The sequence below is a fragment of the Lygodium microphyllum genome, chromosome 12, assembly GCF_053477565.2.
Source record: "Lygodium microphyllum isolate KBCC chromosome 12, Lygodium_microphyllum_v1.1.10, whole genome shotgun sequence".
Taxonomy (NCBI): Eukaryota; Viridiplantae; Streptophyta; class Polypodiopsida; order Schizaeales; family Lygodiaceae; genus Lygodium; species Lygodium microphyllum.
Genome location: NC_141146.1, coordinates 78,506,116 through 78,525,450, shown reverse-complemented (window position 1 = coordinate 78,525,450; position 19,335 = coordinate 78,506,116). Strand labels below are relative to the sequence as shown.

The 19,335-nt window shown below is 41.1% G+C and overlaps 1 protein-coding gene across 3 annotated transcripts in view; it reads left to right on the top strand.

Annotated features, from left to right (window-relative positions):
• Positions 1-19,335, top strand: part of LOC148027952 (kinesin-like protein KIN-4A) — a 65,097-nt gene that overhangs the window by 23,753 nt on the left and 22,009 nt on the right. For 2 of the 3 annotated variants that reach the window (XM_087689647.1, XM_087689646.1), the window contains exons 11-21: positions 20-103; positions 241-460; positions 534-631; positions 2,105-2,203; positions 2,365-2,478; positions 12,489-12,605; positions 12,916-12,996; positions 13,100-13,171; positions 13,272-13,371; positions 15,542-15,585; positions 15,726-15,823. In XM_087689647.1, coding sequence (XP_087545773.1) covers positions 20-103; positions 241-460; positions 534-631; positions 2,105-2,203; positions 2,365-2,478; positions 12,489-12,605; positions 12,916-12,996; positions 13,100-13,171; positions 13,272-13,371; positions 15,542-15,585; positions 15,726-15,823 — 1,127 coding nt within the window. The remainder of the gene's footprint in view (positions 1-19; positions 104-240; positions 461-533; positions 632-2,104; positions 2,204-2,364; positions 2,479-12,488; positions 12,606-12,915; positions 12,997-13,099; positions 13,172-13,271; positions 13,372-15,541; positions 15,586-15,725; positions 15,824-19,335) is intronic. The other variant, XM_087689648.1, reaches the window with a different exon arrangement.

Below are 19,335 nucleotides of genomic sequence, written 5' to 3'. Positions count from 1 at the left end.
CCAAATGCTTCATGTGCAGATTGAAAGAGATGACTTGCTTCACAAACTGGAGCTCCTACGCGCTGGAAAGACTTGGGATGAGTTGGATGATGATGCATACCAGGTAGTGTTTCAGAGAGCAGAAATCGGTTAAACCTTTATATTGCCATCTCTTTCATGCATTTCTTGACACATGTAAGAGTCTTATTCAACAAGAACTGAGAGTAAGACCATATATTTTTTTGGCTTGGGTTTCAACAGAGAGTTCAGTTGTTTCAAGCATACACCACCAAAATGCATGAGCTAGGATGCAACATACAACCTGCCAAAAATGTAGAACCTCAGTCATTAATATCCCCAATGGAACACCCAATGGTTGCCTGTAAAAATGAATCAGCTGGACAATATGTGGATTTTATCAAGAAACATGAAAATCACCATGCTGATATGAGACAGATGGGCCGTATTGAAAATGAGGAAGGTTAGTCACATTAATTTTTCAGCTTTATTTTCTAGTTTCACACTTAGAAAAAGAAGATAAACTGGGTATGCAGATGAGGAGGCAGCTGCTGAAGAGCTGGAACACACTCGTTTACAAGTATCTATGGGCAAGGAACTCCAGGAGCTTAATGAGAGGCTTCAACAAAAGGAGGTTGGTATATTTCCTTTGTGAACTTCTTATAATGCATTAGGTTTTGACTCTTGGGTGTTGATTCAAGTATAGTAACAATTGTTCCCTTACGCATTTGGCACATTTTATAGAGGATGTCACTAAACATTATGAAACACATCTTATTCCATATTGAGCAACCATTCTTTGAAGCAACCTCATACATGTTACTTTCATTTGCATGCTGCACATTAACTAATCATTCCATAACATGCATTCTCAGAAACACCTCTTATTCCAATTTGAGCAACCATTCTACAAAGCAACCGCATACATGCTACTCACATTTGCATGCTGCACATTTATAATCATTCCATAACATGCTATTCTCAATTTGTTCACTTGTCTTGAAGCCCAATTTTTATTTTTAGATTATAAAATTAATTTTTTTTTCTTTACCAAGCTTCTCTCTGAATTTGAGAATCAACATTGTTGCTTCACCCACTTTCTCTCTCAATTGAACTGATCTTTCAAGATAAGGTTACATTTTAATTTTTAGGAAAGAAAATTATTTTAAAGACCTCTCAGCGATATCTATTATCATAACTAAGTACAGAATGGTCGGCAGTTGGTGCCATTGATGACTCAATAGCAGGCATAGCTCTCTCTAGAAGGGTTATCAACAAGGACATGTGGGAGGATGTTTGAAAGCTTCTTTCAGTCCTTGACATGATAATAGTATGTAAAGGGCGCAAGTGATGAAGTTTTTGTGAAATTGGATAGAGGAAAGACCATCCATCACTTTTTTCATGTCTTGATGGCTAGATCAGTTTACGGAGAGATTTAAGGTACTGCAGGCTGTCCTGGATGGTGACCTCATAGGAAGAGAAGGTTGCTTCTTCCAAGACACAACTAACAGACATAGATGGGCTTATCGACAAGGACATGTGGGAGGATGTTTGAAAGCTTCTTTCAGTCCTTGATGTGATAATAGTATGTAAAGGGTGCAAGTGATGAAGTTTTTATGAAATTGGATAGAAGAAAGACCATCCATCACTTTTTTCATGTCTTGATGGCTAGATCAGTTTACAGAGAGATTTAAGGTACTGCAGGCTGTCCTGGATGGTGACCTCATAGGAAGAGAAGGTTGCTTCTTCCAAGACACAACTAACAGACATAGATGTGCTTACCTGCACACTACTTCTGAGCTCAATAAATCAAGTCAGAGTGCTTGTAACAAATGGTTCTATCTATACGGTGAGTGGGTTTTGCAAAAAATGAAGTACGCAATAAACGGATTATGTATACCTTTTGATGCCAATCTTAATCAAGTCAGAGTGCTTGTAACAAATGGTTCTATCTTACAGTGAGTGGGTTTTGCAAAAAATGAAGTATGCAATAAACGGATTATGTATGCCTTTTGATGCCAATCTTAATAGATAGACAAACTAAGGGCTAAAAGGATTTGGATTTCTTGTTCACTTTGGATTTCTGATTTATTTGTCGAAATTGCAGGCTGAGATGAAGAGCTTTGTAAAACCTGAGAATATGGTTTTGAGGGAGCAGTTTGAGAAGAAGTTGACGGAACTAGAGGAAGAAAAGAAAACCCTCCAGGTTTGCCACACTCTGGATACCACTGCAATTACTTCCATGGATGATTGAAAGATCTATGCTGACACAAACAATAGCTTATGAGACGTTTATTGGACTTTTGTGATAATTTGACATTGGCTAAGATGACTTTGCAAGTCCATAATTTCTTAATTTTGCAATAGGTGGAGCGAGATACATTGCTGGTGGAAATTGAGAATCTTGCTTGCGTTTCAGATGAGCAAGCTCAGAAAATCCAAGCTGCATATGTCCAGAAGTTGAAGGACTTGGAATCACAGGTAGTCCACACATACATACACAGTTTTTTTTTGGGTGAACAAATATAATGCTTATCATGAATGTACAAAGTGGCCGAACACTCTAAATAAATGCAGCCAAAAACATTCATGAAAAAGATAGTATAAAAAATAACAGGTATGCTCTGATACCATGTCAAAGAGACAATAGTGTTTGTGGGGAATAACACAGTGTGTATGGCAAACATTGAGAGAGAAGAGAAACTTAGAAGTAAGAAGAACACGGTGATGATGCATTGAATCATTCTATGAGAAGAAAAACTGATGCAACGGAACCAAAGCTCAAAAGATAACTGCACTGTCTTGTCTGAATTAGGCGGCAGCACCTGTGGGAAATCTGCATAGTGAATGGAGCGAAGGGCAGTCCTCCGGGCAATGGGCTATTGAAGTAATCACTAGAAGGTGAAAAAAAATTATCGAGGGAGTGGACCGCAGTCCTCTAATGCTGTCGGAGATGTGGAAGTTGATTGCCAGCTATCAAAGGAGCAAACCACAATCCTCTGATGCCGGGGAGGCAGTCCAAATGTTGACGCCCGGTTGATAATGATGATGCCAGATGATGGAGGATGAGCAGGCTGCAAAAACGCAGGTTCTAGCAGCCTCTATGAAAGACGAGTGATGCCAGGTGATGGAGGAGGAGCCAAGCTGCAAAAGGGCAGGTCCCAATAGCCCTTGTGATATACGAATGACACCAAGTAAGGGAGGAGGAGCTAGGCTGCAAAAACGCAGGTCCTAGCAGCCCGTGTAATAGATGAGTGATGAAATCATTGACGCTCGGTGATGGAGATTGTCGCCAAAGGCTAGGATGTTTATGCCAAGCTAGAGATGATGACACTAGGTAAGGAGAAGATCTATACACTGAAAAACATAGGTGAAGGTGGAGCTTGATGGAAAAGGGTGCTGATGCCAAGCAAATGGCTTGATGCTGGAACATGGTGCCTAAAGCAGAAGAGGAAGGTTGAAGGTAGCCACAAGCTACGGGGCTTGGCAGTAGGTAACTGCATTAAATATAGGCTGGAGCAGGCAGCAGGAAGATTTTATGGTTTTCTCACAAAGAAAATCAAATTTCTTTCTCATCTTGGCTTTCTCTCACATTCTCTAGTAATTTGTCTAAAGATCTCAGCATTTCTCAGCAAATCTCAGCTAAATTTGGTGGACAGTATGAGGATTTATGTTGTAAACCCTAAATTTTTGTAGAAATTAGGGTTTGATAGCCACCTTGGGACCCATGCTAATAGGAATAGGCATTGTAAATTGAAATCAGCATCAGAAATTCGTGGAATTGACAGGGATTTTAGATGCCAGGTGATCCAATGTAAATTGAGGCAGCATTTGCCCAGTTGGTGGTTCCATTTGTGCAATTCTTGGATGAAAATCAAGGGGCCCAACATGTTAGTTATGTGTGCATTTAGTTTATGCATAGTTATTAATTGTTGTAATTAAGTGCTTGATCAAGTTTTACTACCCTATTCGAGGTGGGAGACCGGTTTCATGAGACAGGTGTGAATCAATGTGAGTCACTGGTTGTGAAGGCATTGATATCGGCTCCTCTCTCGAGCAAGGACTTGTGAATGACAGATGAATGATAATGATTGTGGAGGAGGAGCCTGAATAAATAGGCCAAAAGAATGCCATAAATGGCTGCAAGTTGACCATTATAAAATGCTAAATAGCCATCATAAATAACCAAATAAAATGTCTAAATAATTAGGATAATATCTTGGTACCCTAGCCCACTAGACACATGCATAGACTGAGCCATGAAGTGACATATCTGCTAACACCCTCTCTAAGATCATGGATCATCTGATACAATACAATGTACAATGATAAGGTTCCATCATAGTACATACAACAAGGACCACCAAAGTAGAACCATGGATACCCAAGCAGTGGGTGTGCAAGCTACCACTAAGGTGTCTCAGAGAAAACTTGATGTCGATGTTAATCGTATTAGCTCTTGAAAATAGAGAATAATCAAAGCAGCTCTCAATCTTTGTCAACAATGTCTCGTAGTAGCATACAAGACCATCTTGTCAAAAATGCCTTTGAACACATGTGACCATGGATTTCCCACCTTTGGCTAGACTGCCAAAGTGCCCACTCACGTGATCCTAGACTAGGAGCCAATCCCAGCTCTAGGATTTAAATTGCCAAACTTCAGTTGATGTGTCATGGATGTCCCTCTCTAGAACCTGTGTATCTGTAGAGGTTCACCTACCCACCTCACCACCCTCTCACACTCCCTCTCTAGCACTGGAGAGTCATGAGAGATGACGGCATCACTTGTACTAGAAAGTAATAGAGGAAGGGGCAACCAAGCCCTTTCCTCAATTTGAAGACAAGGATCCCTTACGTGCCTTGGCTTGCGCTTGGGCTGAAGGATCTAAATTGGAGTTTGAGGAGGATGATGACTTTGGCAGAGAAGTCCACATCCTCCCTTCTACTTCTTTGTGGAAGTTGCTAACTCTTTATGGTCCTTCTGCAAGTGTCCCTTCTTACCATACCGATAACATTGGGCCTTTGTCTTCTTCTTCTTAGAACTGGAAGCCTACCATGTAGAATCAAAGATGCCTCATGCTCAAGTAGCATGGAGGACATATGGGTAAACCTCACAAGTGTCGAGGATGTGTGCGCTCTCAAAGCATTGGCCACTCCATTAAACTTGCGGGGGGAGTGTATAGAGTACCATCCCTAAAAGATGTGCCTCTGGAAGAGTAGACTACATGTGTCGAAGCTGGTCTTGTACCTATGTAACTCAGAGCGAAAATGATTGAATAGTATCCTTAGGCTCAACTTCATTTGTTGGAGCTGTCCATAAAGTATCACTGCACGCATAGTGGAAGGTGCCTCGTACAACTTTTGAAGCTTCGACCACACTTCAAGAGATGTCTTGCAGGAGGTAATCGTTAGTAGAACTTCTTTAGAAATACAACGAAGAAAAGAAAAATAAGCACATGCATCATCCATATCCCATGTAAGCACAACTTCCTCATGGTTGTCATCAAAATCTTCTGGAATTGGAAAAGGACACTGAGGACATGGAATAGCTCCACAAACAATGTACCATAACCGCTTCTACATGAATGAGGCCTTCATAATAGCACTCCAAGTTAGATAGTCCGGGCCATGTAACTTATCATTAGTAGAAGTGCACAGAGGAGCCATCTGGAGAGGATAGGAAGAGAAGATAAGAGTATAGAAGGGGGATAGAGAGAGAAGATAGCCAAACCATCAACTACAAAAAATGAGAGTTCACATGTAGTTGAAACAAATGTGATCAGAACAGAAGGGAAACTGCTGCAAGAGAATCAAAACATAGCTAGAAAATGCCAAAAACAGCAAAAACGACCTGTAGACACAATTGCTTAGCTAGTAGTTGGGGTTAGCAAACCAAAATGCAGGCTGATGTGAGCAATAAATGCAGCAAAGTGACGATTATAGAGCCGAATGCTGATGCAGAGCAAAAATGCAGATTTTTGTGCAGAAAACGCAGGCAGCAGTAGACCACAAATAGACTGAAATCAATCAGCAGCAGGTCGGCTGATTAGAAGAGGTAAGAAAGACCTATAATTGGCAGAAACCTAGATCCTGCAACCTAATATCATGTCAAAGGTGGATGTAGCAATGGAAGCGTATAGGTATGCTGAAATAGACAGCTGAACACAAGACAGAGAGAAGAAGAACACTACAAAAGTAGAGAGCTCAGAAGAAGACTTTGGAAATGGTATCCATATACTAAGACATGAGACAGTCTAGAACCAGTGTGTGTCAATTGTTGTGAAGGCACTGGCACCAGCTCCTCTCTCCAGCAAGGACTTGTGAATGACAGATGAATGATTATGATTGTGGAGGAGGAGCTTGAATAAATAGGCTAGAAGAATGCCATAAATGGTAGCAAGTCGGCCAGCATTTAATGCTGGTCGGCTAGCATAAAATGCTAAAATAGCCACCATAAATAACCAAATAAAATGCCTAAATAATTAGGATAATATCGTGTTGCCCTAGCCTATTGGATCACATGCATAGACTTATCCATGAACCGACATATTTGCTTATAGTATCCTCCAAATGTGAACTAGTACATAGATCTAGTCACCCATGCTGCTGAAGTATTGAAGACCATGGTTTTGGTCTTCCCAAGGTTTACTATGAGGTCTCTATCTATACAAAAGACGTGCAAAGCATCCAAGTGGTGCTGTAATCCCTCTTGTGAATTTAAAATACGATAAGATGGAAGGCAAGAGAGCACAAGGACAAGCAGGTTTCAAACATGGATATACCACACTAGACCATATCCTCACACTCAGAGCCATCCAAGAGGGTTGAGCTCAAGACAAGGATTTATTGCTGCTTTGTAGATTTTCACAAAGCTTTTGATACAATGCCTCATACACACATTATGCAAAGACTACAAGATATTGGAGTACCAAAAGGTATACAATGGGGTATCTATGCATTATATGAGACAATGACACGTCATGTATAGGCACCTAGGGGTCTATCAGAGAGAATTGACAATACCATAGGAGTGAAGCAAGAGTGTCTGCTTTCACCCACTCTGTTTGGTTTATATATAGATGAAGTGTGTGATTACATTGACCGAGGAGGGGGAGCCGAACCCAACCTAGCAGGCATGTTGTTGATACCAATATTATTGTAAACCTGCCTGTCCTTGTGCTCTCTTGCCTTGCATCTTAGCATACTCATCGAGTTCATGTTCGAGTATAGATCCATATATCTTGGCCAAAGTATGGTTGATCATGATAGTCCTGTAGTTGCTAGGGATCAAAGGATCACCACTCTCAAAGAGTAGAATTATAGTATCGTCTGACCAGCTTATAGGGAAGCCCTCACATATTGCTTTATCGAACATATGTGCCAATATGGGTACTAGTATGTCGCAAGTATGTGAGAAATTGCCATTAGCCCATCCTCATCTTGTGCCCTCCCATTTTGCAATCTGTAAATTGCATCCCTAACCATTTTCGAGGTGAAGAAAGACCACTGTGTTGGCCAATAGGCCTATGGAGGCTGCATAGGTGGTTGTCCTAGCAAATCATACAAGTGTCTTCCATAGTCAAGCCAAGCATCTAGCAATGTAATCTATATGGGGGGATTGACTTTCATGAAACATCTTCCGTGCACTCTTGCTATCCCATCCCAAAAAGAACTTATATATCTTTGCTTCTAGTTTCGCCAAGTAATCTTGCTGCTTCTTCGGCATAAGGCATTCGAAGAATGTCCTTGCTTGATGATGTGTCCAAATGCCTAGCTTCAACCTTCACTTCTCTTTGTAAGCTAGCACGTGTAACTTTGCACTTGTCATCATACCAACTATTTTGGGGAGTAGTAGAGAGTGTGGGTCTACATTGGGATAGGGTGTGTGGGAATGTATACATGGCTGATCTATGTATGGCTTTTGCTAAGTCTCTTATACATTCCTTCAACAATCTGCTGAAGTTTAACATATGTAAACTATTCTGCAGAGGGCCATTGTACATGTGTGAGGTGTCTTCCACAAAGTGATACTTGGGATGTTTAGAGAGGTATAGTGTTCCATGTTTCATATGTCCACGCGAGAGCACAAAAGTCAAAATAGCATAATCTGCTGCTATAGCAATTGATCTCTGAGATACCTTAAAGTTTTGGATGTCCAGTATCAATGTTGGTGAGCCTATCAAGTAGTCCACAGTACTTGCTTCTCCTTTGTGATTCCAACATGTCAAAGTGTTAGATCTTGGTGATTGTGGTAGACCATTAAAGATGGCTAATCTATGTGCACTTTCGCGAGCCAATAGATGTGTCCCATAGGTACTCACTTCTTTAACGTGGGCTCTCTTGTGAAGGCCTATTTCGTCTATATCAATCTCTCTGAACATGGTATTAACATGGCATTATCATGCATTAAAAGTCACTTTGTCGATTTGTAGTGGATGTATTGAAATCTCCAACTAATAATATGTCCCCAATGCTAGCATATCTCATAATATCCTTATAGGGTACATCAAAGGGAGATCCATCTTCCGATCCAAGGTCTTCATTGGCGAGTGTCAATTGGTGTGCTTTCTCTTGCCTCTACACTCTCCAAGTGGAGGATTTCCAATGGTTGCTACTTCTTTTGTCAGAAATTTGTAGAAACCCCCCCGCCATTGGTTCCTTACTTGCCTAGTGGCATGGAAGGTTTGGTCGTCACTACTATCAGCCATTTGGTTCCGAGTGGTTAGGCTATCGATGCTTCCAAAAGACTGGGCCTTTTGACATCCCAAGTTAGTGGAACCTGTGTAGGCTGATGTGAAAGTGGTCTTTCACTTCTTATGCTTGTGGGGTTGTTGGCATATATGGACCATGAGGAATGCAATCATCTTTGATATTTTGTTGGGAGTGCACAGTCATATAGTCTGCTTGAAAGGACTTCTTCATTGGTAGCTTGACTTGATTGAGTTAGCAGACATTCTCCCCAGACATGATTTACTCGCTTGGCATGCTGTAGTTTCTTCTGTCCCTCTCTAGTCACTCTGCTTCCTTTGCACTTTGATTGTGATGTCTGAGAGAGGATCTCGAGTCCGTTGTATCGGCTCTATGCTTGATGGCATAGAGCCATTCTCTATCTTCTAATTTTGTTATCTTGTACTTTTTTTTGTGATTAATACAATTACCTATTATGAGAGAGAGAGAGAGAGAGAGAGAGAGAGAGAGAGAGAGAGAGAGAGAGAGAGTATACATTCATGTTTGATGCTTTGTTGGGAGCGCAGAGTCGTATAGTCCGCTTGAAAGGACTTCTTCATTGGTAGCTTGACTTGATTGAGTTAGCAGATATTCTTCCCAAACAAGATTTGCTTGCCTGGCGTGTTGTAGAATCTTCTATCCCTCTCTAGTCAATGTACTTCCTTTGCACTTTGATTGTGATGTCTCAGAGAGAATTTGTTGAGTCCGTTGTATTGGCCCAATGCTTGATGGCCTAGAGCCATCCTCTGTCTTCTCATTTTGTAATCTTGTACTTTTTTTGTGATTAATACAATTACCTATTGAGAGAGAGAGAGAGAGAGAGAGAGAGAGAGATCTTGTCTTGTACTTTTTTGTAATAAATACAATTATCTATTACAAAAAAAAGAGAAAGAAAGAAGAAAAGTTTTATTAACGTCTACAAAAGGTGCTAAATTGGCCTATTAGACCAAAATGTTACACCAGAAAAGTCAGGGAATTTTCCCAAGTACCAAAGTAGGTGTCATCTAATGCTATCTCTAACTAAATGGAAAATAAACAACAAACAATATATAGTTGATGAGTACAAAATGATGTCTAAGCTAGATACAATGTGGAACTGCTCAAGAGGCACTGTCATCCCAAGATATCTCTCATGGGTCTATCTAACAAAGAGAAGTTGAAGCGGCGGGGTATGATCCCCTGATGACGGTGTAGTATCCTCTGTATCTTCAGATGATGCCTCCTTGGGGGCCAAGGGACTGGTTGGGCGTGGATGATGAACTCTGCATCTCTTTGTGGCTGCTGTGTATAGGGTGGTCCCCTTTGGAGGGGCCACTAGTCGGTCTGCTGAGAGCTGTGTAGTGGAGGGAGTAGTCGATGCTCCGTAGAACTTTGAGAGTGTATGCTGGTGTGCGGCTCCTGAAACTGTGGAGAGTAAATCTAAGCCCTACGAAAAGAGGGACCATAGAATTTTGCGTTATATATTTAACGTGCAAACTAAATGATTTCAATACTGCACTAATGGTTACACCAAATAACCAACTCAGTGAGAATGTATAAGAGGTGCTCTCTATGATAGCGTAGCTCCATTAAGAAGAGGCTAAGACATCTTTGATTTGGGAAATCCATCACCTTGGATAGTAGCGAAATCCCTCTCTAAATAGGTAATGGAAACGCCCTTTGATCTCATAATACGCTAGACATTTGCATAAGTAGTGCTTCTTTGTCTTTGACTCGATCTAACAAAGTTGGCAAATCCTATCCTCTGGGAGGAGGGAGTATGCACTGTATCTACTTGTCTTGATCCATAGTTGGCATGAGGATGCACGGAGTTGTCCAATGGCGCATCATACCCCATGAGACAAGTGTGCATCCATGTATGTCGGGCGGATAACAAAGCCATCGAGGGATATGTGCAGAAGATGTTTTCGATAGAAAGCCATCTTCATCCCTAGATCCTTAGTAGGTGTCACCCATGTCCTGGTTCTGTGTATGTAAATGATGTCCATCTTGATGATGTAGTTCAGCTCCTCTCGGCTAAGCTCCAAGTGAGGGCAATCCAAGCTGTACTGTAGTGGTGGGAGGTGATCCATGTGTAATCCATGTAGTCGTAACCATGCCTCTGTTTGAGCATGCCAGTGCTTAGTATCTTCCTATAATGCTAGGTGTCTAGACGACTCTAGTGCAAGCTGGGAGTATCTCTTTTTCGGCAAGGTCCAAAGCCTATGTAGGAAAGTCACTGTTTGGAAGAGGGCCTCTACCACTATGGGTGGTGCTCCCATCTCTACTCTGATAATCTCATGTGGTGTAGAGGCCTTACTCTGAATCATCCATGAAATCATCAGTACTAGGGGTCTCACCTCATATATCTCCTCCCCCCTTGGGTAGCGGCTGATTCTTTGTGGCTCTCCTTGTGCAGTAGAGGCTTGATCCCCATATGGGGTCCCCATACAAAAGTGCTGGTGTCACCAAAGTGTCGAAGAGCCAGACCTTTGTCCAAGGCTCCTGAAACTGTATGTGTGCGCACTAGCTCTCCATTGATCCTAAAGAGAGAGAGAGAGAGAGAGAGAGAGAGAGAGAGAGAGAGAGAGAGAGAGTTTCTTTTGCTATTCTGTTGTGACTCTTGTAGTGATGGCGAGAATCTTTAGAGTGGTCCAAGATAGCGAGTCCACTAAGAGGAGGTACTTGTCTCTGATGGCAAGTGATGATGGCTCAAATCTGCTGAAGGTGAGGATGTTGGGCATGGTGATGGGGTGGTGGGTGCCGTGCTCTAAGAAGTGTGGCTGCTTGGTCTGACTCGTGGATGGTGTGGCGGTGCTGCTACAGTGGTACTGTCTAGTGAGCTAGCTTTGGAGCCAGTGCTGAAGAAATCTGTAAGGACTTGCCTCTGCCTCTGTCTTTATCTTGCTCCTCAGAAGTTTCTCTCTGTGTGTCTGGAAGAAATCTGTAAGAACTTGCCTCTGCCTCTGTCTTTATCTTGCTCCTCAGAAGTTTCTCTCTGTGTGTCTGGAGCTCCAATGAGAACAGTCCTAGGCATCTCTGATCCTCATACTCCATTACCCTGCAGAGAGGAAACCTCTTGGAAAACATATCCTGTGTCTGGCCATTCTGCACCCTGTTTACAGCATCTCGGATCATGCTGCCTGTGAAGATGCTGGAGTAGATAGGTCAACTCTTTGGTGGTCTGGAAGAGGTGGCTGCCAAGGTGCCTGATAGAACGAGGTGGCTGCACAGGTACCTGATAGAGGGAGGTGGCTAGCTATGCCACACCTCAGTGATGTAATAAGTGCCTAAGCCTGAGGAAGGTCGAAAATCTGCTAGGCCTCCTTGCTGTCATGTCCTGAGAAAAGCTGGTAGAAATCATGCTTCAGCACAAGAGTAATAGGTGCCTGAGCCTGAGGAAGGTCGAAAATCTGCTAGGCCTCCTCGCTGTCCTGTCCTGTCCTGAGAAAAGCTGGTACAACTGATGCTTCAGCACAAGAGCAATGTCTATTAGAGGCTATTGACAATGCCATCGGTGTGTACAAGAGTGAAGCAGGAAGGTGAAGAAGTGTTCTAATCAGGCATAAACCTTGGCATTTAGTGATTTTGAAACTCTAGCATGTCTATATGAGATACAAGCATATATAGATATATACACTTTGATTTTTTGGCCTGAGCACTTTGTAATATGCTTGAGTTTACGTATTTGCTATTGCTATAGAGATGATTATTCAATAAAAAATCTCTTAATGGCCAAATCATGCACCAGAACTGAGTTTCTTGTTTGATAATTTGCACTTAAGCTTGTGGAGTTGAAGCAAACGCAAGACAATCAGACACATCTGCTCAAACAAAAGATTCGTAGTGAAGAGGCAGCCAAACACCTACAGGAGGAGATCCAGCGCATCAAAACACAAAAGGTATGCTATGTACAATAGTGTAATCATGTGCACTATGGTGAGTTAAATGGTACTGTCTAACAAAAGCTCTCAGATGATTTGGACTTTTCCCATAACTATGGACACTTTTTGCACTAGGAAATATGTTCTAGTTCAAAAGCAAAACATTTTTATAATGTTCAAGTATCATATGCAAAACTTACTTCTTATTGCAACATGACTTCCCTTCACCAATTTGTCATTATTATTGTTGTTGCTGATGAAATGATAAGGACGGATATCACTTACGCAGAACTCAGCAAAAACTAAACCAGACATATGTTTTAAATAGGTTCAATTGCAGCATAGAATCAAACAGGAATCAGAATACTTTCGCTTTTGGAAAGCATCTCGTGAGAAGGAGCTTCAGCAGGTGAGTTGCTTCAGATGTATTCAAAATAATATATTAGCTGGATGGTGTTGTCCACAAATGAGTCCTAGATGCTTGTATTGATGCATGGAGTACCTGTTTACAGTTGAGGAAGGAGGGACGGAAGAATGAGTATGAGTTGCACAAGCTGCAGGTCCTTAATCAACGACAAAAGATGGTGAGTAAAGAGTTATCTAATCAAACCAGATGATCAGTTGAATGTAGAGCCCGCTCCATTGTACCCGGTACAGAATAAGAAGACACAAACATATGTGCAGGTTCTGCAGCGTAAAACAGAAGAGGCTGCCATGGCCACCCGTCGATTGAAGGAGCTCCTTGAAGCTCGCAAATCCTCTATGCGGGAGACCTCAAATGCTGGTGATTTGAAAAGTTTCTTACCTTATTCGTTTTCCAAAGATAATATAGTCTTAAGATGGATAATTGGTGTCTTAGTTCCCCCTTCCCCCCTAAACCAAGAAATATACCAAAGGATACCAAGGTGAAAATGTAGTGCAGGCCCCTCCTATTAACAGCAGTCAAAAGAAAGATGATGGCTATGGTACATCATAACCTTGTTAATGTAAAACAAGGGCTGTCTGAAACAGCCAAGCAGGAGATGATAATGCCAAACCATGTGTGGCTCAGGAAGGTGCCAGAGTCCATGTAGCAATAAAGCATTCTCTTCTTCTCCTCGTGTACTGAAAGGCACCCTATAGCCTCTCCCATCTCCCGCCGAGCATATGGATTATCTCTTTCCAGATTCCAGAGAGTATCTTTGCTGTAAACATAGGAACCCAGTGATAACACTAGCTATCAGCTCTCATCTTTGATCTGTCCCTGAGTCCACTCTGTTTGCAAGAACTCAACTGTTGCAATCAAGCTCAGCTGCTGTCCAAAAGAGGAAAAGCTGGATTGCTTGTATATTTTCATAGCCACATGTGGGACCTTTCTCTATGAACCAAGCTATTGTCCCCCAAGCCAGTGTCACAGGCTTAGTTGTAGCATGGAAGACCATCTTAAGGGATCTCCATTTGTCGTAAGATCTAGGGGAATCACAGTGCCTCTATATCTCTCTTGAGTCTTTGCATTTGGCACAAGCTGTCAGGAGTCTAGAAAGTCAAGCCATGGGCCAATTGCCAAGCTCTTATGTGCTACTCACCATAGGAAGAGTGAATTCTTTCAAGGTCTGGAGTTGTCATCTATCCTTCTATAGAATTCCATAAAGGAAGGTGAAGAGATGCCCTGTTTGTGCTAGAGTTGCATGGCAGCTGACATCATTGTGATCCTATTCGTTTGGATTCTCCTTGTCTGCCTGGTGGTATATCCAAAGAACGAGACTTTGAAAGCTCTGCAAGAAAAGGGTCCCTCCATAGCCATTCTCATGGATGCCGTTGTAGTCTTTGATAATTCTAGTGTCTCCATCCATCCATCATGCGAGTAACCAGGTTAGAATCAATGTAGTGTCTCCATCCATCCAAGCTCCTGTGTGCTACCAACCATAGGAAGAATGAATTCTTTGTATGTCTAGAGTTGTCATCTAGTCTTCTACAGAAGTCCATAAAGAAAGGTGAAGAGATGTCCTGTTTGTACCAGCATTGTGTGGCAGCTGACATCACACCGATCCTACTCATTTTCATCCTTCTGGTCAGCCTGACATCACACTGATCCCACTCATTTTGATCCTTCTGGTCAGCCTGGTAGTATGTCCAAAGAATGAGATGTTGAAAGGTCTGTTGAGAAAAGCGTACCATGCAATTGACCAGGTTAAAATCCATGGAGCATCTCCATCCATCCATCATGCAAATAAGCAGGTCAAGTTTTATGTACTATTTCTTGTTGCTGTGAGCTACCACTCTGATCCTCTGACGTGAGCAACATGTAAACTGTGATGATGATTGATCCAATCCTCTCTTGAATGTCCCATCCTTCTCTACTGTGAAAGTGAAGAGTCTCTCCCTTCTAGTTGCAATCACCCTACGCAAGATGTCTCCTTTCAAAAAGAGGCCAATGAAAGACATGTTTGTATCTGCCCTAGCTCTTTGGAGTCTGTGTCTCTAAATCTCTGCTAGCTGCAATCCAAGATATGTTTGTATCTGGTCCTCTAAAATTTGAAGACACTTTTCCTACTTGTCGCAAGTAGCCTAAGCAAGATGTCTCCATTGGAAAAGAGACCAATCTAAGACATATTTTTATCTTCCTTAGCTCCTCTAAAACTTGACGTCTCTATCTGTAAGTGGCACCTGATAGATCCTGAAATGGGCGTCTCTATTTTAATGATGAATTCTATTATTTAAGAGACAAATTGATGAAATGGACTTGTTTTTTCAAAAGCAAGCCTTTGCTTGGAGAGAGACTTAATAATTTAGAACCTTGTAGAGCATCTCAAACAGGAAAACAAGTATAATAAGGATGGACCTCCTTTCTATATAAGCCATTTGATTGAAATTATGGGTAGAAAACCAAGAATCAGCATTTTAAAAAACGACCCAAAATATCAGTCCTGTATTTTCCACTAGCCTGAACGTTTTGATGTTGATGATATTTATAGTGGTCCTTGCAGGTAATATGGCACCCAGTGGGACACTCAAACAGGTAAAAGCACTCATTCTTTGATTTGACAGTCACATGTATTACTGTAAATCCATAACATAAGCTCCAAACTTAATTGTGTGTAAAATATGCCCATACATAATCCAGCAGGATTAGAAACACTTGGTTCTCCGCTGTTTCAGGTAAATCAAAAATCTTTGCAGAAATGTATTGACCAGGAGTTGGAGGTTGCAGTGCACATCCATGTGGTGCGCAGCAATTATGAGAAACAGGCTGAATTGTGAGTATTTATGTGCTCTCTTTCTCTGAAGAAAGTCAGAAGCTAGTTGTTTTGAAGTTCATTATTACCTTGGCTCTGACTTTTTAATTGTTCCAAAATTTTAATTGAACTTTGTTTGAGCCAAAAATTTTTATGATACTGTAGTGGTGCTTTTTAGGTAAGAACACTTGGTGCTCTACTATTATACTAATGCAGTTGTAAAGTTGAGTGTGTCCCACTCCAAAGGGAACAGTGGAGAAAATGCTAGCAACAGTGTAGAATCTGGTTTTGTCATATTTTTACTTGCTCTATGATTGACCTCTGGAATTTTTGCACCCTATGCCATGATAACCTTCACCTTACTAGTGGTTTCTGAATAGTGACATTGTAATTAGTGGCGTTTACTATCATTGAATTTTAGAAGGAACTTTAAGTTTAGTAAGCTGATGCTGGTGCTTTTAAAAATGCTTGAGCTCGTCAAAGGCAGTGAACACCGTGCAACCCTTTTCCCCCCCCCAAAGAATAGAAAATTCAATCTCATTGATAATCATCACTGAGGTAAAAAACCAAAGCACAAGTCAAAATACATAATATATATAAGCATAGGGAATAGACATCTTGCAAGCTGGGTGCTCTCAAGGCAGAATGCCTAGTGTAAGGGCTAAACCAAAAGGCTAGTTTGGTGATCTATAGTGCGAACTTTGGTGCCAGAGGAGGAATCACTAAGTGAAAGAAGGTACCAAGGTCAAATTTCTAGGAAGTCCTCTCTCTTCCTCCTCATGTGCTCTAAATTACCCTGCGCTATCCCATTTGCCTCTGGCAGTATGTATGATCTTTGACCAGATGCAGGTGAAACTGTAAGTGTGCCGCTGATCAATAGGCTTTCTGCATGTCACTGTCCAATGCAGCAAGCAGTGATATTAGAGAAGAGATCTCATGTTTTACAGTGTCCTTTAGTCCACTCCTTTTGGGTAAAGTCTGGAGTGTGGTGACTGATCTGGTGGCATGGCATAGTGTGAAAAAAATGGCCTCTAGGAAGTTGTCATATACCCAAGATGGTCCTGTGCTTGTTACCCAAGAAGCCACAGCTCCCCAAGCAACTATCATCTTTCCTGGAGTGCATTGAATGACAACATAGGGAGCTGTAAGCAGTCCTTAAATTTTGTTCTTACAGACACATCTGTATAAGCATGCCAGCATGATGATTGCCCAGACTGCCTTATCTGTTTCCTTTGGATATGCTAAATTGAAATTCTTAATGTTAGTTGAAGAGAGATGGCAACTCGAAAAAACTTCCCTGCCTTAGCTGGCTCATTTTGGTCAAACTTCTTTACACTGCTATCCATGTTTACCATATATGAAATAATTTGATTTTTCATTGAGCTGATTTTCCTTTGCTTGTATACTTAAGATGTTCTTTCTTGTTGTCTCTTTGAGACTCCTTTGACCTTGAAGATCTTCACCAAGATCAGGTAGAACCGCTTCCCTACTGTTTTTTTTACTATATTGTCTCATTTGTCTATGTATCATAACATTTTTGCATGAAACAAGCGTTCCACAAAACAAGTAGGGGGGGTGCGTTGGGTGTGTGAAACACTGGTTTCACAAAAAAGAGTGTGTTATTTAATTCTATTGGATAGTGTCATTGGAGACATGCTGCACTAATACGTGGGAATTTGAATAACCCTCACCATGATGACAATTCTACTCATCATATACGTGTGTTCCGTATTGAAATGCAAAAATGGGAATGCTATGATTGCCACATTCAATGCAAAATAGATTTGTGGAAAATCTTACAACTAGGAGTCATGGGTTGCACCTATCAACATGATGCATTTACTAATTACTGGGCTTGATTGGATAGGTGGTATTTGTTGTATGCTCAGCAATATGATTCTTTCACATGTAAAATGTGGGTGGATCATTCTTTCAAATTATCTGATAATTCTCCACTATGGTTGGATTTGATTACTGATATACCATTAGATAACACACCTTTCCCATCTCTGAGATTGTGGCTTGCAAACAATAATTATTTATCATGCCAAGAATTTCGGGGTATGAATGGTTATCTGTACTATCTTGGCACCTGCTCAAGGAGATTTGGAGATTTGCATGGCATATTTTTGTCATATGAATATATATTGTAACTAAAGATAATGGCAGATGCATAGTTCATGGAAGAGGTGAGGCAAAACTTATCATGGGCAAAATCTCAAACTATTCTCCAGAAAAACTCATCTGCATTAGACAGCTAGATCCACAAGAACAAGATCCATTCTACCAGGCAAATCATGTCATCCAATATGGTCGTTAGTGTAAGCTCCAAAAACAGCAGATTTAGGCATGATAAAATTCTTTTTGTAAGGGTTTAAAAGCCTGCATCCTGATAGACAGATGATGACTGTTTTCAGAGTTAAACAACATGATGTCTCATGGACACGATCAAAGTTTCAATTGGCAAATGAATGTACCAAATACTTTATGAGTGCCTTTTCTCTACCACCACATCCTTGAGCTGAGGTTATAAATGCTCATTGACAGTTTCTTGATGATGTCCACCCAATTCTTGTTTCGATTAAGGCTGCCAAGCTGGAATAACTTTTCAATGACATAGAACTAAATGACACATTGAACATTTGGGAAAATGGAACTGTCAAGGATGGGATGGTTTGAGTATCCTAATTACACTCAATGGGATGTATGTATTGTGCAAGTGGATGTGACAAAAGCATTCATGAAATGAAGTGGCACCTTATATCGCATACTATGCTGAAATTGGGATTTGGACATAAATTGGTTAATGCCATGTACTAGTTGCATTCTTGATGCAACTATGTGATGTATCATTGACAAGAGTTATTGATGTCGTGAACATTTATTTGTGCATGGGCTGTGATTACTAGGTGTGAAGCCTTTCCTGGCTCAAGAATATTCTGATGATTCCTTTTTTTGCGTAAAAATGACCCCCAGGATGTTTGATTGGCAACAAGACTGCGCATCAATTTTGTGAAATTCAAGCTCTTGCCTTTGAAACACTATGATTGGCATGGCATGCTTCTGCCAGGACAGATTTTGCAGCCACATTAGGTTGTCAGGCACTTGGACTATCCTACTAGATGGAATGTCACTGTTAAGCATCAAAGAGATGGGATCTCACAAAAGCTAAAGAAAAATGTAGAATAGTAGAATCTTTCAAGTTCATCCTTGCATGTCAGTCGACTCGATTATTATGGCATATTTGTAGTTTTATTTGGCACTCTGGATTTGGACAAAAAAGGATATTAATGAGTCTATCTTAGGCAGTGGAGCTTCTTTGGAAGACTCGTTCAGGGATGACATGCACTTGGTCTTTTTCTTGGCTAAGGTTTTGGACACTGTGGACCATTTGAAAATCTCATAATCTATGGTCTTTGGTGATATTCCCATTGATGCTTTTACCTTCCTTAGGAGATCTTTGTAGGTCCTATGTTCACACTCAACATTGCTACTATTTATTTGAGATCATACTTTACCAGAGATTGCTATTA